Consider the following 25,201-nt stretch of genomic DNA (forward strand, 5'->3'; position numbering starts at 1 on the left):
GGAAACCAAAATTCGTAAAGTTTTTATGCTCGCTTGAGGTGGTTTTTGTCTTGTTAATGCACTAAATGGGAGATGGAAATACTTTTTCCGAATAAGTTCAGATGTAGCGAACATTTAACTCAACATGACTGATCAGATGTTTCTGCTCTGACATGAAAGAACAATTATACGTTGAAATTTGATTCATGAAGACTCCATTTTCTCTCCTGGGTGGCCAAAATTGTCCGAATACCAACCTCTTTTTGTTGTTGTTTTTTCTTCTTCTTCTCCTCCTCCTGTTTACTGACGGATTAGCCTACAGCAACACATTACACTGCCATCTTCTGACCAAAGTACGTTTATGCAGCTTTGTTTATTTGCTCTGAACCAGCTGATTGAAACGTCTCTAATTCACATTTTCTTTCATTTCAAAGTTTTGCTACACAACAGGTGTTTTCACACCATTATTTATTCATCATCTGACAGAGCAGTTCGCTTCTATTTAATCAATCTTGGCTGCATAACAGCAAGCATTTTATTAGCTCGATGCATAAATGCACCCCAAATGTAGTTTTAGATCTTTTTTCTTCTATTTGTGCATGCAACTACGTCTCCTTAGTTAACAGTCAGCCATGTCTCATGTCGTTATTTATTGTTATTTTGCATCTCTGTGTGGTTGATTTTTCTCTCACTGCACATGTTTTGCATCTATTTGGGATCCTTTTGTGTTCCCTTTTAGTCATTGAGAATCCTTGAAGTCTCTTGCTGTCATTAATTACTAGGTTTAATTTAATCCAAAACTTATTTGAACACAAAACACATTTAAATATAACGATTACTGTAAAAACTAACCTCATGCCTCTTCAGGGGCTAAAACATAAAACATTGAACTCCTTGACATTTTCTTTACAGTTTAATCTCACTTGGATTACTTTTACGATCAACAGGAAGTCTCTTTTCGTCCTTTCAAAATAAAAGCCTCCACTATCGAAACAGGCTTTTACTCACTACTGTACATGTATCTTTTATTTTTCCAATTTATGCATGTTTTTATGCATGCTGGATGTATGAAATGTATAATGTATGTATAAAAACATAGCAATTAATTTATTAATTGATCGTTAATGTTATAGAAGTTGACTTAAAGTACTGCTCATGCTCTTAAGTTGACAGTCAGCCATTTCTCATATTGTTATTTATTGTTATTTTGCATCTCTGTGTGGTTGATTTTTCTCTCTCTGCACATGTTTTGCATCTATTTGGGATCCTTTTCTGTCCCCTTTCAGTCATTGAGAATCCTTAAAGTCATTTTTCCCAATTTTTCCTAATTTGCTGCTGTTGTGGTTGTTTCTTAAAATGTTAAAATGTGGTTTTAATCAATAGAATCACAAGAATCTGAGCTTTTCAATGAACTAAAATTAACTAAACTCCAGTTTTTGTTTGATGATGATAGGCCCAGTAAAACCAGAGATAAGTTCAAATATAGAAGTAGATGTTCTCCTCATTTTACCTCTTATATGTCATATTTGCAACCAAGATTAAAGATTCTTCACTGAACATTATTGTGTTGAAAATGTTGATGCAGTAAGTCAAAATGAATAAATAAATATCAGGTCGTATAGGTGAGGTTGTGCAGCAAAAAATGATACCAACGTGGCATGGTGAACTTTTTTTAAGTGGTTTATACAAGCAGAAAGAAAAGGATTCAGAACCGAACAATCCCATTTTTTTCCTAATCTGTGTGGTGATTCTAAGTCTATGTGGTTGTTTTGAGTCTTTTTGTAGCTGTGTTTCAACCTTTTTGTGACCTTCTCATGTCTCTCTTACTTCTCTACCTCTCTCTTCTTGTTGTCATGAATTACTAGGTTTAATTTAATCCAAAACTTATTTAAACAAAAAACACATTTAAATATAACGATTACTGTGAAAACTAACGTCATTACTCTTCAGGGGCTAAAACATAAACCATTGAACTCCTTGACATTTTCTTTACAGTTTAATCTCACTTGAATTAGTTTTACGATCAACAGGAAGTCTCTTTTCATCCTTTCAAAATAAAAGCCTCCACTACCAAAACAGGCTTTTACACAGTACTGTACATATATCTTTTATTTTGCCCATTTATGCATGTTTTTATACATGCTGGAGTCATTTTTCCCAATTTTTTTCCTAATCTGTGTGGTGATTCTAAGTCTATGTGGTTGTTTTGAGTCTTTTTGTAGCTGTTACAACCTTTCTGTGACCTTTTCACGTCTCTTTGTACGTTGACAGTCAGTCTTTGGGCGTCTTTGGGCTTTAACACGTCATCAGCTGAGCAGCAGGCAGCGTGCTCTCTGCAGAAAGTGAGTTTTCTCCATCAGTACAGACCTCCACCACAGACCAGAGGCCCTGCATGAGCTCGGGGAATCAGTTTCAGTTGAGGTGTGGTTGAATTGTGGGCAGGTGAGATCCGGAGCCCTCTGCATTGTGAAAGTTTGACTCATTTCTATACTTAATGTGACCTAGATACACAATTTATTTTCCTTCAGCGTAACAATGCACGTAGGCTTCTACTCTCAGCTTAACGGCCCAAAATCTTTCTGTTGCTTTAAATCTCAACGCAGTTGTTTAAGCCATGGGTTTCAAACTTGCGGCCTGCGAGCCAATTGTGGCCCTCGTGACGATATTTTGTGGCCTCACCTTGATATGAAAGTTTAATGTGAGTTTTATATGAATGGCACTTTACCGTGTTGTGTGTGGAAGGTCCCTTTAATTACTTTTTTTGGTAATTTTGTGTATTTCTTTGGTAATTCTGTGTATTTTTTTTGTCATTTTGTGTCCTTTTTTGTCATTTTGTGTCTTTTAAGTAATTTAGTGGGGGTTTTTTTTGGTCATTTTGGGTCTTTTTTAATAATTTTTTGTCTTTTCTGGTAATTTTGTGTCTTTTTTAAATAATTTTGTGTCTTTTTAGTAATTTTGTGTATTTCTTTGGTAATTTTGTGTCTTTTTTGGTAATTTTGTGTCTTTTTTTAAAATAATTTTGTGTCTTTTTTTGTAATTTTGTGTATTTCATTTGGTAATTTTGTGTCTTTTTTGGTAATTTTGTGTCCTTTTTTTTCATTTTGTGTCTTTTAAGTAATTTAGTGGGTTTTTTTTTTGTCATTTTGGGTCTTTTTTAATAATTTTTTGTCTTTTTTTTAGTAATTTTGTGTATTTTTTAATAATTTTTTGTCTTTTTTTTTAATTTTGTGTATTTTTTGGTCATTTTGTGTCCTTTTTGTCATTTTGTGTCTTTTAAGTAATTTAGTGGGTGTTTTTTGGTAATTTTGGGTCTTTTTTAATAATTTTTTGTCTTTTTTGGTAATTGTGTGTCTTTTTTTTAAATAATTTTGTGTCTTTTTTTAGTAATTTTGTGTATTTCTTTGGTAATTTTGTGTCTTTTTGAGTCATTTTGTGTCTTTTTTAAAATTATTTTGTGTCCTTTGGTAATTATGTGTATTTTTTGTCATTTTGTGTCTTTTAAGTAATTTAGTGGGGATTTTTTGGTCATTTTGTCTTTTTTTTAGTAATTTTGTGTCTTTTTTTGGTCATTTTGATACTACCTCCAGCAGCCTCCAGGTAATTTGAATTTGAGACCCCTGATCTAAATAAAACTGTCTCAGAATCTTTCCGTCGGCTCACAGTTGTTTTGTTTTTAAAGCGTCCTGTTCGAGCTCTGATTTACACAGAAAAGTTGCTGTTTGGGGCCAATTAGCAAGAGCTCTCTACCGCTGCTACTTCCTGCGATTGTTGAGTCACTGCAGCAGATTCATGCACTGAAATCTGAACGCAGATACGCTGAAACACAAACACAGACGCCCAGTTTAAAGTGCTTTGCTGCAACGGTTTCAGGTGCAGGTTTCATGCAGGAGGAGAGAAAATGTTAATAATCAACTTTAGTGGGTGAAAGCTTTGATCCAGTTGAGATTTTTTAGCTTTGATTCTGTTGCTTCTGTGTAATTTCCTCCCCTGCCTTCCTTCTGTGGTATTTGTTAGCATTGGCCAATGATCTGCAGCTCTCAGTAACAATACAGGATGTTCTGTAACGTGACTCAATAATGATGAAGGAGACGTGCCAGGCTGCAGATAATGCCAATAACAGGTCTTTAGAACGAGGTGGGAACAAGTCAGTGTTCTGCAAGTCACAAGTAATGCAACTTATAGACCAGAAGACTGAAAAGACTGTTGAAAATTCATGACTCGAGTCAGACTCAAGTCCAAGTCATGTGACTGGAGTCTTTATATGTCATATTTTGTTCAACTAATAGTCCGAAATCCAATTTTATCCAGTGTGATGTGTTTAAGTTGCTTAAAAAAAGACTGAAATGATCATTTAATTATTAAAATAGTTTCAGTTTAATGTTCTGATGACCAGCTGATGAATTAATTGACTTATAGCAGCTCAGCTTCAGTCTCCTGGTGGTTTCGTTTCTTCGCTGCTCTGAAAACTCCAGTGAGAGCTGCCAGCTATTATTAGCCAGCAGCCTGATAAGACAAGTACCTGCTGAAAGAGATGCAACAGAAGACGCAGACGGCTGGATTTAGGAACGCTTCACGCTCTGAAAACCAAACCAGGACGTTGAGGTTTAATATTTACTTCAATCTCAGTTTGTGGATGCTTAATGAAGCTTTGTCTTTCAGGATAACTTTCTGTGGTTCTCTTAATAATCAATAAAGTATTCAAGAGGCCTCAAAGAGACTCAAAACAACCAAAAGATGCATGTTGACCACAAAGAGATTCAAAATGACCATGAAGAGACATAAAAAGGCAACAAAGAAACTTATAAAGGATGCAAAATGGCTACAAAAAGACACAAAACGACTACACAAATTGGGGGGAAAATACTTTAAGGATTTAAAAAGACCTCAAAGAGGCTAAATGACTACAAAGGGACACCAAATGGCCACAAATAGATGCAAAACATAGAAAGAGACAAAACAATCACACAGAGATGCAAAAAACTACCAAATGGCATAAATTACCACAAAGAGACACAAAATGGTCACAAATAGATGCAAAACATGTGCAGGGAGAGACAAAAACAACCACACAGAAATGCAAAACAACCACAAAGATTCATGTTGACCACAAAGAGATTCAAAATGACCACAAAGAGACATGAAAAGGATGCAAAATGGCTACAAAAAGACTCAAAACGACCACATAGATGCAAAATGACCACACAAATTGGGGGAAAATGACTTAAATTATTTAAAATGACCTCAAAGAGGATAAATAACCACAAAGGGACAGAAAACAGCCACAAATAGATGCAAAACATGTGCAGGGAGAGAAAAGACAACCCCAAAAAACAGTTACAAAGATGCATGATGACCACAAAGAGACATAAAAAGGCAACAAAGAAACTTATAAAGGATGCAAAATGGCTACAAAAAGACTCAAAACAACCACACAAATTGGGGAAAAATTGACTTGAGGATTAAAAATGACCACAAAAACACAAAACAGTTACAAAGATGCATGATGACCACAAAGAGACATAAAAAGGCAACAAAGAAACGTATAAAGGATGCAAAATGGCTACAAAAAGACTCAAAACAATCACACAAATTGGGGAAAAATTGACTTGAGGATTAAAAATGACCACAAAAACACAAAACAGTTACAAAGATGCATGATGACCACAAAGAGACATAAAAAGGCAACAAAGAAACTTATAAAGGATGCAAAATGGCTACAAAAAGACTCAAAACGACCACACAAATTGGGGAAAAAAATGACTTGAGGATTAAAAATGACCACAAAGACAAAACTACTACAAAGAGACACAAAATGGTCACAAATAGCCACGCAGAATGACCACACAAATTGGGTAAAAATGACCTAAGTTTGGGGCCTTTTTCCTGTCTGTCGTTAATGTTTGCAGCCTTAAAGTTTCCTAAAGCTGCTGATCTCTGGAGCTCCATGAAGAACTCTCTACTGTAACAGCTCATTTATCCAGAGCTCTGTTTTCTGTTAGACAGAACACATAAAGAGAGGAAGAGAGCTGAAACACAGCAGCTGTGCTGATTGGCTTATCTGAGACTGGAGGTCATCGTGTGATTGGACGATCTGTGGAAACTATTGTGCAACAACTCCTATCTTCTGTCATCTTGTTTCTAATGTTTGTGGCCATGTTCAAACTGTTTCCTTCTCTTTCTGGGGGAGCTGTGTGTGTGTGTGTGTGTGTGTGTGTGTGTGTGTGTTTGACGTCATTATGCTGGAGTCATTTTTTGATAAGAGCAGTTTGTTTGGACATGATTCAGGTTGGATTTAAACTGTTTGAACTCAGTGTGTTTAAACAGAGATAGAACCATTAATGATGCTTCAGAACCAATTCTGTTCGGCCTTTAACATACATTTCCTTCATTTTTTCCCCCTAAAGTAGCTTTAAAAATGTATTTTTCCTCACCATCTGTCTGATATTCAAACCCAAGAAGACTCCATAGCCGTGTTTCCTTTAGGGGGAAGAGTGTACACTGTACTGCTACAGAGCTAACTGTTAGCCTGTTAGCACATACACACTGTACTGCTACAGAGCTAACTGTTAGCCTGTTAGCACATACACACTGTACTGCTACAGAGCTAACTGTTAGCCTGTTAGCACATACACACTGTACTGCTACAGGGCTAACTGTTAGCCTGTTAGCACATACACACTGTACTGCTACAGGGCTAACTGTTAGCCTGTTAGCACATACACACTGTACTGCTACAGGGCTAACTGTTAGCCTGTTAGCACATACACACTGTACTGCTACAGAGCTAACTGTTAGCCTGTTAGCACAAACACACTGTACTGCTACAGGGCTCACTGTTAGCCTGATAGCACATACACACTGTACTGCTACAGGGCTAACTGTTAGCCTGTTAGCACATACACACTGTACTGCTACAGGGCTAACTGTTAGCCTGTTAGCACATACACACTGTACTGCTACAGAGCTAACTGTTAGCCTGTTAGCACATACACACTGTACTGCTACAGAGCTAACTGTTAGCCCGTTAGCACATACACACTGTACTGCTACAGGGCTAACTGTTAGCCTGTTAGCACATACACACTGTACTGCTACAGGGCTAACTGTAAGCCTGTTAGCACATACACACTGTACTGCTACAGGGCTAACTGTTAGCCTGTTAGCACATACACACTGTACTGCTACAGAGCTAACTGTTAGCCTGTTAGCACATACACACTGTACTGCTACAGAGCTAACTGTTTGCCTGTTAGCACATACACACTGTACTGCTACAGAGCTAAGTGTTAGCCTGTTAGCAATTTGCAGACTGGACGCTAAGGGGTTAGCATCCCCTCCGGCTCTGCAGCTAGGAGAGACTGCTGCAGGAGGACTGTGCCACTTCGACTCGTTCTTACTCTTCTTAACGAGCCTCCGGCCCCCGCAGCTCGTTAAGAAGAGTAAGAACGAGTCTCCAAAAGTCTCCAATAACACCAGAAAAAGTCGCTGGATTTGTCTCCAGCCGCTTTCTTGAAAAATAGTCTCTAAGGGGGTCTGAAAAGTTGCTAAAACAGCAACAAAGTTGCTAAGTTGCCAACAATGCTTCACCGACTTTTACAAATGACGATTTTCTCCATATGTACATATTCAAATTAATTAATATTATTATAATATTTATTGTCCTTGGAAACTAGAATTTAAAATAAAGTTTTTGGGGTTTAAAACTAGGGCTGCAACTAACAATTTTTTTTTTTTTAATTAAATTTATCTGCAAATTACTTTATCAATGAACCAATTAATTGTTTTGTGTATGAAAATAAAAAATAAATATAAATATAAATTAAAAAAAATCTCAATTACATTTCCAGAAAATCTATTATACCATGGTTTAAATTCCTGGTGTAAATTATAAAAGATTTCCCCCACCAGGAGTTTATAGGAAAATAAACTGAGGGAATAAACGATAGTGTCAGCTGTTGTCGGAGTCAGTAACAGAAGGAAAACATAGAAACACAAAAGGGCTCTTCACACACACACACACACACACACACACACACACACACACACTCAGAGGTAAAGGTTGTTTCTTTCAGCTGCAAACAAGCGGTCACTTTTGATAAAGGAGCAGTGTTCAGTTTGAGAAACCAGAGATCACTAATCGGACAAGACACTCATTCATCCACGTGACCTTTGACCTGTGGAGCCAGTCACAGGTGGCTGTTACACTCAGATACTGTTACACACCTTTGTCTGCCTGGAGAGGCATTAATGCCCGGTTTGTTGCCGCCACTTTAAAATGTGTGTGTGTGTGTGTGTGTGTGTGTGGAGGGTTATCTTGTTCACTTAATTCTATTATATTTATTTCTCTCTCTCTCTGTATATGTATATATGAATCAATCAAATTCAAATTCACTTGACAAACTCACTGAAAATCTGTTTACACAGAGCCGAGGGGAGAGGACAGGAGAGGCTGTAAATATGCAAATAGTTCAATATGTATAGCATGTGGAGACACAAATATATTTTCTAATATTCATGACAGTTTTGGGCATTTAGAGAAGTATTGTATATGTATAGTTTTTATAATTTATTTATTTACATGTATTTAGTTATATATATTTATCAAAATATACAGATATAAATTAATCAATATTATTATAATATTTATTGTCCATGAAAACTAGAATTTAAAATAAAGTTTTTGAGGTTTAAAACTAGGGCTGCAACTAACAATTTTAATTATTTTTTACATTTTTTTGTCTAGAAATTGTCAGTAAATTGAAGGAAAAAAATGCTGATTATAATCTCCCAATATTTATTTATTATTATATTATATATATGCATGCAAAAATACCATATATGTATTTTTTTAATCTAATTTATTTCTATTATATTTATTTCTCTCTCTCTCTCTGTATATGTATATATGAATCAATCACGTGACAAATATTCACTGAAAATCTGTTTACACAGAGCTGAGAGGAGAGGACAGGAAAGGTTGTAAATATGCAAATAAGCAAGTGGAGACACAAATATATTTTCTAATATTTACGACACTTAGAGAAGTATTGCATATATAAATTCCATTTTATTCATTTTTTTTAAATTAATTTATCCGAGAAATGTTTAACTTCTCAACACTTTGTGTTTATGATTTATGTGATTATAACTGTGTTATTCTGCACAAAATATAGTTTAAGTTGTTCACACTTCATGCCATCATTGTGCAGTTAAAAACAAGGCCACAGTGGGTAAAATATAAAAGCAGAGACAAACAAGTGGGTCATTTCCAAACCATCAGTGGGTTTCATTGGTAAATGTGGTTTATATGTGTGTTTTCCAGCTGCGGCTTTAAAGCGAAACCTGAAACCGTTTTGAGCTTCTGTCCTATTTAAACACCACAAGCAGCAGGTCTGGATATGACGCGTTCATGTAGGACGTTTTATTTTCTCCCACAGAAAAAAAACATGTTTTGGTTTAAAGAGCCTCTTAACCCATTTAAGGCGGGAAAGCATTACCGCATTTCTACCAGTAAAACCTGTTGGGGCGCTGTTGTGTTATTCTACCATTAAAGACGGGAAATCAGATACGTCATTTTGTAGTATTTGTAGTTTTTTACCACCTATTTTCGGTCTCTTGGCCAATTAAATGCATCAGAATACATGTGGGAGTGTCGCAATGCAACATGGGACTTTTCCAGAACTTTGAAATCATCACCAAAAAAAGACACAGAATGATTAAAAAAAGACACCAAATGACCAAAAAAAGACACCAAATGACTACAAAAATACACAAAATGACAAAAAAAAAAACACAAAATGAGAATCCATGTGGGAGTGTCGCAATGCATCATGGGACTTTTCCAGAACTTTGATATCATCAAAATGACTAAAAAAAAAAGACACAAAATTACTCAAAAATGACACAAAAAGAAACAAAATGACCAAAAAAAGACAGAAAATGACCAAAAAAAGACACAAAATTATTAAAAAATGACCAAAAAAGACACAAAATGACAAAAAAGACACAAATTGACCAAAAAAAGACACAAAATTACTAAAAAAAGACACAAAATTACAAAAAAAAGATACGAAATGACCAAAAAAAGAAATAAAAAGACACGAAATGACCAAAAAAAGACACAAAATGACTAAAAAAAGACACTTAATGACCAAAAAAGACACAAAATGACCAAAAAAAAGACATGAAAAGAAGACAAAATGGCCAAAAAAAAGACATGAAAAGAACACAAAATGGCCAAAAAAAGACACAAAATGACCCAAAAAAGACACAAAATGACAAAAAAAAGACACAAAATGACTAAAAAACAGACACAAAAAGACACAAAATGACCTTTCAACTAAATCTGCATTTACTCAACAATTCAGCAATTATCTTTCTAGTCTTTCTCCAAAATTCCAAACTCCATCTGATCTGCTGAGTCCCTCTCAATCTTTAAGAAGAGACTAAAGACCGAACTCTTCACCAAACACATCCTCACAGATAGAAAATAAAATAACACTGTGTACACTGTCCACATGCACTGCCTGATACACTGCAAAAAAACAAAATAATGGGTGAACTCAAAATTTCAAGGCAACAAACTTCGATCAAATTTTAAGTTGGACAATTAAACTAAATATTTTAAGTTTTGTTCTTGAGTTTGCTCAACTCTGAATTCAGATTTTTGTCAACTCAACTATAAGTTGTACTAACTTATAATTTTACATTGTAATATCTTTTAATCCTTACTTCTGCTAACTTCTGCAATGTGCTGAATTGGCACGATTGTAACGTCGCTATGAAATGTCAGCTAATGTTGCGACTAAAATTTTGAGTTAGCATTGATACGCTAATGGCTACTGTACGCAGTGCCAACTCGGAAAGTTGGCTTTTTCGCATTTCCCAACAAAGAAATAAGAGTTATCAGAACTATTGTCCCTTGTTGTGAACCCCAACTTAAAGATATAAGTAACAACAACTCACCAACTTGTTTTTGAGCAGACAACTGGCTTCCTTTGTTGTGCTAACTTACATTATTGTCCTAAATGTCAATAATTTATATTTCCAAGTTTTACCAACTTAAATCAATGTTTTAGGCCAAAAAATACAAGTTGGCTTTTTTGCAGCACTTCAGCCCTAATGGACTCAAACTGAACCCACTTCATCATGTGTTGTCTTTTGATTTGATCTTTGCTTGTGTTGTGTGAACTCTCAGATGTCTCTTTGGATAAAAGCTACGAGACATTGTAGCATTGTAGCGCTTCACGTTTTAAAGCCTGGAGAGTCTCGACTTTCTGCCAGAATCCAGAGTGTGAAACTCCCAAACAGTCAAACACACTGTTTGACATTTAAATTTTAAAACCTCGTTAAATCTTCATGATGACTGCAGCGAGTTTAAATGCCACTTCTTCTTTTTTTCTCCCGTTAACCGGGCGGAGACGCCCCTCACATGTGGAATAAACAGCTGGTTGGTTCAGAGTGAATGAATGGACCGACTGTTTGCTTTGGGCCTTTTATAATGGAGAATGGATATATGGAGGGTGTTAAAAGAGTGTTTATGTGTTTGTGTACATTTACTCTCTCTATAAAGTTGTGTACAGTGGTGGAAGAAGTATTCAGGTCCTTTACTTCAGTAAAAGTTTTTTTGTTTTTTTACTTAAGTGTGATAATTCCTAACAGATTTTTCCTTATTTTCTTTTATTTTGGAAAAACGCCAATTTTTTAAATCTTTTTTTTCATGTTCTCAAGTGTGTGTGTCTGTGTGTGTCTGTGTGTGTCTGTGTGTGTGTGTGTGTGTGTCTGTCTGTGTGTGTGTGTGTGTGTGTGTGTGTGTGTGTGTGTGTGTGTCTGTGTGTGTGGTGTTTGTGTGTCTGTGACTGTGTGTGTATATGTGTGTGTGTGTGTGTGTGTGTGTGTGTGTGTCTGTGATTGTGTGTGTCTGTATGTGTCTATGTGTGCGTCTATCGCTGTGTGTGTGTGTGTGTGTCTGTGTGTATGTGTGTGACTGTGTGTGTGTCTGTGTATTTTCATGTGTGTATGTCTGTATGTGTGTGTGTCTGTGTGTGTCTCTGTTTGTGTGTGTGTCTCTGTATGTGTGTGTGTGTGTGTGTGTGTGTGTGACTGTCTGTGACTGTGTGTGTGTGTGTGTGTGTGACTGTCTGTGACTGTGTGTGTGTGTGTGTGTGTGTGTGTGTGACTGTGTGTGTGTGTGTGTGTGTGTGTGTGTGTGTCTGTGTATTGTTATGTGTGTGTCTGTGTATTGTTATGTGTGTGTCTGTGTATGTGTGTCTGTGTGTGTGTGTGTGTGTGTGTGTGTGTGTGTGTGTGTGTGTGTGTCTGTGTATTTTTATGTGTGTGTCTCTGTATGTATGTCTGTCTGTGTGTGTGTGTGTGTGTGTGTGTGTGTGTAACTGTGCGTCTGTGCGTCTGTGTGTATGTGTGTCTGTGTGTGTGTGTGTGTGTGTGTGTGTGTGTGTGTCTCTGTATGTGTGTGTGTGTCTGTGTATTTTTATGTGTGTGTCTCTGTATGTATGTCTGTCTGTGTGTCTGGCTGTGTGTGTGTGTGTGTGTGTGTGTGTGTGTGTGTGTAACTGTGCGTCTGTGTGTATGTGTGTCTGTGTGTGTGTGTGTGTGTGTGTGTGTCTGTGTGTTTGCGTGTCTGTGTGTGTATGTATGTCTGTCTGTGTGTGTGTGTGTGTGTGTGTGTGTGTGTTTCTATGTGTGCGTCTATCGCTGTGTCTGTGTGTGTCTGTGTGTATGTGTGTGACTGTGTGTGTGTCTGTGTATTTTCATGTGTGTATGTCTGTATGTGTGTGTGTGTGTGTGTGTGTGTGTGTGTGTGTGTGTGTTTGTTATGTATGTATGTATGTGTGTGTGTCTGTGTCTCTCTGTATGTATGTGTGTGTATGTATGTATGTGTGTGTGACTGTCTGTGACTGTCTGTGTGTGCGTGTGTGTGTGTGTGTGTGTGTGTGTGTGTCTGACTGTATGTATGTATGTGTGTTTGTTATGTGTGTGTGTGTGTGTGTGTGTGTGTGTGTGTGTGTGTGTGTGTGTGTGTGTGTGTTCTCCAGCTCCGAGACATTCCTGCTGTTAAAACACACATTCCTCCACATACACATGTTCTGGATATTTTTAGCTCCACAGCTGACGTCAGTTTGGCCGATTCTTAAAAACCTCTGCTTCCTGTACGGGAATCCTCAGCATGGGCAGGGCACACACACACACACACACACACACACACACACACACACACACACACACACACACACACACAAACCTTTCCCCTCACTCTTAACAACATTTGCACTTCATTAAGTTCTTTTCCTTTTTCATTTTGTTTTTTTAATATTCAGTTTTCCCCGTTTTTTGCACAGAAGCAAAAAATCTATACAAAAATCCTTTTATAAACATTTGACAAAGAAACTAATTAATCCTCCTCAGTGGTAGAAATGTTGATACTAAAGTTAACCCCTGAACGCCAACAACTTGCTGGGGTTGAAAAGTATGTTTTCTTTCATTAAACGCTAAAAATACACACCTTAACCTAGAGAGGAACTATAAAAACGGGCATTATTGTCAGAATTTGAACTTTCCGACAGTCCTTAAATGGATCATAGGTTACGAAAGTAACAAAACGTAACAAAAAGTAACAAAATGTGTTTGTGTCCGTGTGTGTGTTCGCTTGTGTGTGTATATGTCTGTGTGTGACTGTGTCTGTATGTATGTTTGTGTGTGTGTGTGTGTGTGTGTGTGTGTGTGTGTGACTGTGTCTGTATGTATGTTTGTGTGTGTGTGTGTGTCCGTTTGTGTGTGTGTGTATTTGTGTGTGTGCGTCTCTGACTGTGTGTGTCTGTTTGTGTTTTTTTTACCAAAGTGTGGTCATTCTTAACAGATTTTTCCTGATTTTCTCTTTTATTTCTGGCAAAACTGCAATTTTTGAACATTTTTCTCCATGTTCTCGTGTGTGTGTGTGTGTGTGTGTTTGTGTGTCTGTCTGTGTGTGTGTGTGTGTGACTGTGTCTGTGTGTGTGTGTGTGTGTGTGTGTGTGTGTGTGTTTCTGTTTTTTTTTTTTTACCAAAGTGTGTTTATTCTTAACAGATTTTTCCTGATTTTCTCTTTTATTTTTGGCAAAACTGCAATTTTTGAACATTCTTCTCCATGTTCTCGTGTGTGCGCGCGCGTCTGTGACTGTGTGTGTGTGTGTGTGACTGTGTGTGTGTGTGTGTGACACTGTGTTTGTGTGTGTACTATAGCTGACAGCCTCTCCGTCTGTCTGTGTGTGTGTCTGTCTGTCAGGAGGAGTTGTCAGCTCTGAGGCGTGTTGGTGTGGTTCTGACTCACTCTTCCCTACATGGTGAAAACATTAAAGTCTGATGAAAGCTGCAGTAATAACTGTTGGACCCAGAGTGGAAGTGGAGGAAGATAAACAGCAGCGAGGGGGGAACGTAAACACACACACACAGAATGAAACTGGCTTCTCTTCCTCTTTTACTATTTTTTTAAATTCCTGGTTTTTAATTCCTTTTGTTCAGCGTGTTCCCTCCACACACACCCAGAGACCACAGATTCCTCTCTGCCTGCTCGTTGTGCTTCAGGTTTTTTTTTTTTTTTTTCAACCTTTTAGGTCCATTAAATGTGTCAAAACTTTAAAAATGCACAAGTCAGAATCAGAAATACTTTATTGATCCCCTGAGTGGAAATTACATAGTTACGGTTGCTGCTGTATAATAAATAGTAATAGAAATATGTAAGTCTGTGAATAAAATTAAGATTAAAACAAGTGTGCTAAACTAAATATACAACAACAATACAAAATACAAAGCAACAGGTATTAAATAGTGATATAATAGAGATATGTACAAAGAAATAAAATAGAAATATGGAAATAAAGGCAGAAATTTAATTTGGTTTTCTTTTGATCCATCAAAGAGGAAGTTTTTAATGAAGATATGTTATAATGTTGCAGTTAACTTAAACAAACTAATATGCTCCAAGCATGGGAATGAACCCTTTGGAGTTTTAGGCTGTTTTGGCTGTTGTTGACTTTTCTTTCTGCCTGTTTATACAATTTAAAGACATGTTCACCATGCCATCTTGGTTTTATTTTTTTCAGCACGACTCCTGCACACAGTTCAACTTGCAAAACTAATATTTATCGCAACATTTCCGTGCAAGTGGAGATGTTCCAATACCATTTTTTACCGATTCCGATACTTGTGCTGTGGGTATCGGCCGATAAGTACCGATCCGATACCAGTATGTTATAAAAAAAACATCATGCTACACCTGCATGACTGTGATATGATTATCATTGTATGATATGCTATCGATCGCCGGCTAATGTTAGCATGCTATCGATTCCCTGCTAACGTTAGCACTCTATGATCGTTAAACGTGAAATTATAATCATCTTGAAATAACGTGATAATATCAAGCGTGTCCAGACGTGTGCATCACTTTTAAGTGTCCTCTGGAAACACAAGTTTTAGTTGGTCTCTCTCAATAACAACAAGTTGGTTTTGGTCATGCTAGCCTGCTAACGCTAGTATGCTATCGATCGCCGGCTAACGTTAGCATATCCCGATATGTGCATCACTTTTAAGTGTCCTCTGGAAACACTTCTGTTGTGTTGTGGTCTTTGCAGCGTTTTCTAAATGCTGCTCTTGTGTTGTCAAATTGATGAAGATGTTTTCTCAGTTTGCTTGTGTTTTGTGTATTTGCACGTGTTTTCTTCAGTTGCAGCGCTGTGAGCTCTCAGGGCCACCGTAGTATATAAAAAGTCGGTAACACTTTACAATAACCATCATTTATAAATGGTAAACAGATAGTTTATTAATGTTTAATCATCATTTATAAACCGTATATAGGCCATTTAGAATGGTAAATAGAAAATGTATTAATGTTGAACTATAATTTATTTTTTTAATAGATGGTATATTAATGTAAATTGATAGTTACTTTACCATAAACAAACAATTACATTATAATTATTAGTTTATTAATAGTTTTAGTTGCACTCATTATAACATTTTTAACACCATATTAAGTATGTAAATGATTTCAAAATGATTCTTATACCTTTAAGAAATTGTTTGAAAATATTTAAAGATTAAATATATATAGAATTTTGTAAATGGTTAATAATAATTGGTTTATAAACCATCTATAAACATCACTTAGGTTTTTATTGTAAAGTGTTACCAAAAAGTCAAAAACATCCAAAAACACCCAAAACTCAAAGCGTTAAACCTGCTTAATATCAATTCTTTAATTCTTTAAAAGTCTATCTATTGATTGATGCAGCCACTCCCTATATAAGACGGCCTCTAATAAACAGTTTACCTGATGAAAATATTAATGCATTAATATCTGTTTTGCAGGAGTTCTTTTGCAGTTTCTCCTCATACGTTTCATACACACACAACTCAAGAAATCACAGTCAGAAATCAAATGCATGTTTAGAAAGCAGCCTGAAAACTTCTTTAACCTCGGTTTAAAAGCCCATACACTCAAAAAAATAACTCATTGGATGAACTCAATTAAATTGTGGGCAGAATTTCCATCCAACAAATATATGTAGCCCAAACTCAAAACAAGTGCATCGATGCAATATAATGTATTTGAGTTAATGTAGCTCACTTTTTTACATTTGGTCGACCTCAAATTAAAAACATGTATGTATTGTATTTAAATTGAGTTACCTCAACTCATTCATGTCAAGGAGAGCTAAAATAAAGAAATTGTGTTCGTTCAACCTAAAAACATAGAATTGGAAAACTGAAAGTCATTCTTTTTGGGTTGAAGGGAAGGACAGGGGAGTAAATTAATACATTTTAGGTTACACTTCTTAAACTACTTTTGATTTAATTGATATATTTTCATTAGACAAACAATACATTAATGTGTCACATCTAAGAAGGGCTTGAATCATTTTTTTGAGTGTAGAGCTGGAGAACGGTTACCTCATAGGGCACGTTACGGAAAATGTCCTAATGGCAGCTGGCAGCATTAAGTCATTCTCACTTTGAGCTCTAAACTCTCCAGTTTACAGCAGAAAGCTGCTGGTGGACGTGAACAGGCTGGGCCGTGTCTATTTCCTGGTGATGGAGATGTTAAGGGGCTCAGACTTGAACCTTTTTGTTCAGCTTTAATGTAACAGCTGTCTCTTCTTCTTCTTCTTCTTCTTCTTCTTCTTCTTCTTCTTCTTCTTCTTCTTCTTCTTCTTCTTCTTCTTCTCCTTCTTCTCCTCAGGTCAGTATGATGGACAGATAGCAGGAGGAGGAAGAGGAAGAGAAAATGTCGTTCTTTGGCAGAGGCTTTGTGAGGAAGAAAGAGAAAGGTACGCCCCGAACACATGATTATAATCTGCTGCTTCACTAAAGTCTTTACTGAAATCATTTCTGTTAGTTTCACACATTTTTAAATGATCAAAATTAACAACTTTCAAGAGAGAAAATTTTAATGTAAAAACTCACACAAACTTATGTATTCAATAGTTCAATATGTATAACATGTGGAGACCCTTTTCCCCCCCCCCAATATTATATTGTGTATATAAATTCCAATTTATTCTCATTTTTAAAAATAATTTATCAGAGAAATTCAATTTGTGGGGTGTTTTTATGATCTATGTCATTATTACTGTGTTATTCTGCACAAATAGATCATTTTGAGTTGTTTACACTTCTAGCCATGATTGTGTTGATTCCATAGAGCTGCAGGACTTATAGATTTTATATACATTTTCTATATTGCAATGAAATACAAGGCCACAGTGAGTAAAATGTAAGAGCAACTATAACATTTACATGCATTTCTTAAATAATTTTAACCCTTTAGTGCTCTTTTAGAAATGTAAATCCACGTTTTAAATGATAAAAACACATTATTAGATTATTAGGGATTATTAGACCCTTGGATACATCAATAATTAACAACAACATTGATTTAAATACTTTATTAATTTTTGAGCAGTATGAGTTTATAAAAAAAAATCCATCTTTTATCCTTGGTGCAAAAAATGTTCAGTTCTTAAAAAGTGCTATAAAAATATTATATATGAATCTTTTTTTTCACTTTCAATGCATTAATTATTTTGACCAACTTCAGTCCTGATCATAACTTTGACATTTACATGCATTTCTTAAATAATTTTAACCCTTTAATGCCCTTTTAGAAATAAATCCACGTTTTAAATGATAAAAACCCCAAATATGAACATTTTTCCATATACTAAGTGCAAACTGGATATTATTAGACCCTTGGATACATCAATAATTAACAACAACATTGATTTAAATGCATCTTTAACAGTAACATTTAATTTATACATAGAAAACTGAAGCCCTCATATCATGTCACTACACTCTGTGAATTCATGCAAATTTATCATAATATTTCCTTTCTGTCTTTTTAAAATCAGAGCTGGAGAGGAAGATCCGCGCCAACGACCGCGACTACAACTTCTCCTTCAGATATGCAGTAAGTACTATACTATTACTATATTAAGATCTGTGTGTTGTTGGGGACTCCTGGTGTTTTCAGGCCTGTCCTGTCCTCTCCCCTCGGCTCTGTGTAAACAGATTTTCAGTGAATATTTGTCTCGTGATTAGTTCATCTCAGCAGAATCAATCATGTCTTCTCAGTGTCTCTGAGGAGCAGAATTGAATGTTTTTAACAGGATCTAGTTATTAAAATGGTTTATTTTTGTAGAATAAAGTGACAGAAATATCACAAAATGTAAGGCTCACATTCGTTACTTTTTCTAACAGCAAGTTTCCGAACCTATAATGCGTTCAAAGACTGTCAGAAAAGTTCGATTTTAGATGATAATTCTTGTTTCAACAGTTTTTTTCTGCGATAAACAGTGTATTTTGGGCGATTTACTAAAGAAAAGGTGGATTAATTAGTTTCTTTGTCAGATATTTAAAGGGATTTTTTTGTGTAGATTTTTTGCTTCTGTGCAAAAAAAAGGGGAAAGCTGAATATTAAAAAATCTAAAAGAAAAAGGAACTGAAGTGCAAATCTTAATCTAGTTATTCCAAATGGTTGATTTTGTGACATTATAAATATAAAATTAAGTAAAATTTTAAAAAGTTTTGTTTTGGTGACTATTTCTAATAACCTATGATGTGTTCAAGGACTGTTGGAAAGTTCAAATCCTGACAATAATTCCTGTTTTTACAGTATTTTTGGTGATCTTGTAAAAAATACATAAGTTTGGCTTTAACATGGTGAAACAGGAGTTTTGAATTTGTAAAGGGCTCCTAACTTTTCATTTTTATCTCTCAAAAGTTGTTTATTTTGATATTAAAAATCTGTGAAAATCTGTGAAAAAAAACTGAAAGTCTTTAGTAAATCTAGTAGTTTTACTGGAGTCACGGTGCAGTTTAAGGTAGTAATGTGCTCTGTTTCATATCAGTCTTTTGGTGGATTTGGAGGATAAATGGTTCCTCTTTAAGGATATTTGGGCTGATCTGCTCTCTGCTAAACATCTGACTGACTTTAGAGTAAACAGCATCCAGCAGAGAGTTCCTGACCCCTGAAGGTATGTGGTTCTAGGGAGAACAGCAGCAGCTCGTTCCTCTCCACGAGTCAAACAGAAAACGTGTCTAGAGTGAGTTTCTATTGTCCCTGAAGCAGAGTGACTCCAGATTAGAGGAGGGGCCGTCCAGCGGATGGGGCCACGCTCCTTATAGACAAAACAGCTTCAAACCAGCAAACAGTCAGAGGAAATATTTACTAGAGAAACTCTTCTGCTGCTGCAGGGCGTGTCCAGCTGCTGAGAGTCTGTGTTATCTGGACTAATCTGGACCTCAGCCAAAGAGACAAAGAGTCCACTTTATTCTCAGTAAACTCTTTATCCTCATTCTGTTCTGTGTCTCTGCAGTCATGGACATAATGTGTTACTGAAATATGACGTTTTAAAGAAAAGTAAAGGCACGGATATCTTTCTGCCTTTACTCAAACATGCATTTTCTTTTTTTAAATCTATTTTAAATACCAGTTAGCTGTGTAGAACCCCCCTTAAAAGTGTAAATAAATTATATCAGGAAACAAAGAAAATAAAGGAAGCTGGATGTTTAATATGACAAATTTATAATGAAAATAATAATAAATTTTGTTATTAAATTTAAAAAAAATGTTTTTAAATTCCAAAACACTTTTTGTTATACAATACAATTTTTTAAATAATCAGTAAATGAGGAAAAATTAATTAAATGTATTTTATTTTGAAAGGGAGAGTGGGGGGGGGGGGGGAGAGAAAATTGTAAATAAATAATAATCATATCAGGAAATCAAGAAAAAATCAAGGATGCTGGATGTTTAATAAGACAAATTTATAAGGAAAATAATAATAATATTTATGATTATATAAAAAAAGTTTTCTTTTACAAGTAAAAAAAATATTAGTAAATGAAGAAAAAATATAGTTAATGTATTAAATTAGGGGATAAAGAAAAAAATAAAATAAATGGATAGATGGATATTAAAATCACACTTTTCAACACAGACGTCCCTTCATTATACAATAAAAATACCAAATCCATAAATGAGGGAAAAATAATTAAATGTATTAAATTAAATAGATTCAGGAGTCCGACTCCTTTTTTGTTTAGCACATTGAAAAATTCACATAAAATGAATAAGATTAAAATTTAAATATAAATACAGACTAATATATATATATATATATATATATATATATATATATATATATGTATATATATATATATGTATGAGGCATTAAGAATATGAAGCTGAAAAACCTACAATGAAAAATAACAGACAATAAGTGTGTTTTTTCCAACTTTTAATGTTCCATTTTTCTTATTTATCATTTATTTTTAGTTAAAATCATCTTCCTCTAAAACTCGTGCCAAAACATAGTGTAAGCACACGTTGAAACATTTCCAGCCAGAGATAATCTCTGTGTGTGTGGGTGTTGTTGTTGTTGTTGGTAAAGAGATCCGGAGATAAACTGACTCTCTGTCCTGATAAGATCCACCTGTTATAGAGCTCTCCCTCCCACACCATTACAGACTCACACAGTCAAACATCTGCAGAGAACTCCCACAGAGACCTGAGGAGGCTTTCATTACACATTAACACGCCTCAAACCAGACATTTCTAACATGTTTCACTGCAATATATTCAATCTAGAAGTCCTGCAGCTCTCTGGAATCAGCACAGTTATGGCTAGAACTGAAGTTATTATAGTTAACGAAAAAACTAGAACTAAAAAATAATTTTTGTTAACTGAAAAAAAAATAAAAATGAACTGAAACTGTATTTTGTGGTTGCAAAACTAACTAAAACGAACTAAAATTATAGTGAAAATGTCCTTCGTTCTTTTTTGGTCATATTGTGGTCATTTTGTGCCTTTTTTGGTCATTTTGTGTCTTTTGTTGGTCATTTTGTGTCTTTTTTGGTCATTTGTGTCTTTTTTTTGGTCATTTTGTGTCTTTTTTTGGTCATATTGTGCTCAGTTTGTGCCTTTTTTTGGTCATTTTGTGTCTTTTGTTGGTCATTTTGTGTCTTTTTTGGTCATTTGTGTCTCTTTTTTGGTCATTTGTGTCTTTTTTTTGGTCATTTTGTGTCTTTTTTGGTCATTTGTGTCTTTTTTTGGTCATTTTGTGTCTTTTTTGGTCATTTGTGTCCTTTTTTTGGTCATTTTGTGTCTTTTTTTGGTCATTTTGTGTCTTTTTTTTGGGTGATCTGAACTGTGCGTGTGAGATTCTGTTCAGTAAGCGTGTTTAAAATTATAGTGAAAATGTCCTTCGTTTTCGTCTTTGTCAACTTTTTTCATACATAAACCTTTTTGGTTGATATGAAATCTATTTCATCTATGTGGTTTTATGACTTAATAAACTTATTGGGGCTGAGATGGATCAGACAAAGGAAATAAAGGAAACATTTATTGTGACTTTTTTTTAATCTGGCACCCAACAAATAGCCCATTACAAAACAACTAAAACTAATAACAACTAAAACTAAAACCAAACATTTTCCCAAAAAAATAAAAACTAATTAAAACTAGCAAACTCACTCTAAAAACTCATTAAAACAAACTGAATTTGAAAACAAAGAATCACAACGAAATTAAAACTAAAACTACTGAAAAAAAACCATTATAATTTTGACAATACTAGACAATAAAGACACAAATCTAGAGGAAAACAAACTGATTGAAAAAACATTTTCATTAACTGAAATAAAAATAAAAACGAGAGTTTAAAAAAAAACTAAAACTAACTGAAACTCTATTTTGTGGTTAGAAAACTAACTTAAACTAACTAAATTATAGTGAAAATGTCCTTCGTTTTCGTCTTATTTTACTAACTTTTTTCATCCGTAAACCTTTTTGGTTGATATGAAATCTATTTCATCTATCTGGTTTTATGACTTAATATAATAAAGACAGCTCAGATGTTTCTGTGGCTTCCCTAAAATCTGAGAGGCCATGTTCACTATTTTCTGCAATTTGTTTCTCCCTTTAATATTCAGGTTTCCATACCACATGATCATATTAAATGATAAAATACTTTCACCACACTGTAAAAAGTGTTTGTAGAAATTACAGTAAAAAGCTGTCAAATTGCATGAGAAATACGGCCTAAAATAAAAAATTGCATATCACCATAATAGACACTTTTAATTACTGTAAAATCACAGAATAGAACAAAACTTTTGAAAAACACACAGTTTTACTATAAAAATATTTTTAAAAAATCATGTAAAATGAATGGAGAAATACCACATTGTCTCAAGGACACAATCACCTTTAAATTAAGGGACTACTTAATTAGTCTAAATTACAGTTTTTGCTGATATTTACATTTAAATTTACAGTAGAAAACCCACTCACTGTAATTTTTACGGTGTAATTCTGGCAACCACAGCTGCCGGTATTTTACCGTAAATTAAACAGATTATTTTTTACAGTGCAGGCTCTTATACACTGTTTCTAAAATACTTTGACTCACTCCAAAACTGTTAAGCTTGCGTAGGAAGTGGAGGCGTTGTGAGCATTTTTTAAAAACATGATCCATATTGATTTAAAATGTAAGACAACTGTCGATGTATGCGCCCAAATATTTAAAATCATCGACCATTTCAACCATTTGTCCATCTATATTTACTGGCCTCATAATATTTTGTTATTCTGTAGGATTAGCTCCTTGGTCTTAACAACATTTATTCCAAGGAGCTGGCTAAACACCATTTTTTTTAGCTCAGTACATGATTTAAATACAGGTTCTCTGTTTCGATTTCACCTCCTGCAGCAGAGCAACCAGCGCCATGTCATTTGCATATTTAAATAAATGAAACATGCTTAATCAATACTGAAACCGTTCGTGTAAACAGAGAACAGAGAGGGTGCAAGAATAGAGCCCTGTGGTGCTCCTGAATGCCACCTGGCATCACATTCTGACCTTTGAATATTCAAACTACAATAATCTAATGCAAACATTAGTTCCAGTCATGATTCGTGCTTCTGTCTTATCTCTCTGGTTGCATCGAGCCTCATTTCCATAATGAAGGTAAACAGTCTGTCTGTTTTTACTGGACGGTTTACGTCCCGAACAACCGAGTTATCAGAAGATGTTTTATGGTAGGATGAAGCTTTGCTATAATAATAATAAAACAAAAACAAATAAAGACTTAACTTTGAGTGATAATGTCCCAGAGAGTGGTCTACATGTTCTCAGATCTACCTCATGATTAAGAGTTTTAGTTTCCTGTTTTTGATGGTTCAGTTTCTCACAGAAAAAAACATATTCAGCACGTAAACCACAAACACAAGGAACCAGAAGCCAGTCTGAGCTTCCTCCAAGATTAAATTTCTCACTGAAACATACATCTTGAAAAAGGGTCCTTATGTATAAAGGATGGGGATATTTAATCTTCAAGTTTACTGTCACCTATAATATTCGCTGATGACACAAATCTCTTTGTCACTGACAAGAACTTTGATTCCCTTATTGCTAAAGCAAATGCTGGACTCATTAATTTTTCTTATTGGTTTAAGTTAAATAAGTTGTCAATTAATGTCAAGAAATTTAACTTTATTATTATTATTATTAGAAATAATAATTGCCCATGTATGCATGTTTTTATACATGGATACATACAGACCTGGGCATTAGGCGGCCCGGGGGCCACATCCGGCCCGCCTGAGGTTACCCGGAAATTAGAAATCAACACAACTGCAGTGCTTTTATTTTGAAGGCGATTTACATATGTGCTTGCATGCATCTGCATTACACAAAAAAACACCTTGTACCTTGTCTTTTTGCTGCATAACATACATGCTCTATTGTTTTTTGTGGTTTGAATGCATGTTGTGTTAACTGCTATATTTGAGTTACTCCACATAGGGCTGGGCGATATATCAATATTAAACATATATCTATATACACTACTGGTCAAAAGTTTTAGAACACACCAACTTTTCCAGAATTTAATTGAAAATGATACAGTTTAATGTCTCAGTGTACTCTGAATTAATGCACATTTGCAACATTTAAAATTCTTCATTGAGCATGATAGTGTTTTGAAAGTAAAAAAAAGATTCACATTTTATGTTGGACTAAAGGACTAAAAAAAGACACAAAATGACCAAAAAAAGACACAAAATGACAAAAAAAGACACCAAAAGACACAAAATGACCAAAAAAAGACACAAAATGACAAAAAAGACACCAAAAGACACAAAATGACTAAAAAAAGACACCAAAAGACACAAAATGACTAAAAAAAGACACAAAATGACAAAAAAAAAAGACACCAAAAGACACAAAATGACAAAAAAAGACACCAAAAGACACAAAATGACTAAAAAAAGACACAAAATGACCAAAAAAAGACACAAAATGACTTACAAAGACATGAAAAGAATTCAAAAATGGACAAAATAGCCCAAGACTCCATAGAGTTAAGTTGTTAACCCATTTCTTGTTCCCTGAAAAAGGCCTACTTGTATAATTCTGAAATGTACATTATTTTCCAGTTTTGGTTCAGCTTACCTTTTTTTATTTACCTCTGGCAGTTCACCACTTACCTTTGGACCCTTTCAAGCTGTTCATTTGACTTGAACTGCTTGAATTTCAATAAAAAACTGGAAAAATTGAGGTGTTCTAAAACTTTTGACCAGTAGTGTATTTTTAAATGTGATATGGAATTTGACCATATCGCATATATCGATATCATTCAATTTTTTTTTCTTTCTTTATA

General features: G+C 34.9%; 1 protein-coding gene across 1 annotated transcript in view; it reads left to right on the forward strand.

The window, feature by feature from the left end:
• LOC131974546 (phospholipid-transporting ATPase ID-like) overlaps nucleotides 1-25,201 on the forward strand; it is an 89,387-nt gene that overhangs the window by 8,532 nt on the left and 55,654 nt on the right. The window contains exons 2-3 of the mRNA XM_059336901.1: nucleotides 17,216-17,303; nucleotides 18,387-18,445. Of these exons, the coding sequence (XP_059192884.1) occupies nucleotides 17,261-17,303; nucleotides 18,387-18,445 (102 nt within the window). The 5' untranslated portion in view covers nucleotides 17,216-17,260. The remainder of the gene's footprint in view (nucleotides 1-17,215; nucleotides 17,304-18,386; nucleotides 18,446-25,201) is intronic.

The sequence above is a fragment of the Centropristis striata genome, chromosome 7 (genome assembly GCF_030273125.1).
Source record: "Centropristis striata isolate RG_2023a ecotype Rhode Island chromosome 7, C.striata_1.0, whole genome shotgun sequence".
In the NCBI taxonomy this organism is placed as follows: domain Eukaryota; kingdom Metazoa; phylum Chordata; class Actinopteri; order Perciformes; family Serranidae; genus Centropristis; species Centropristis striata.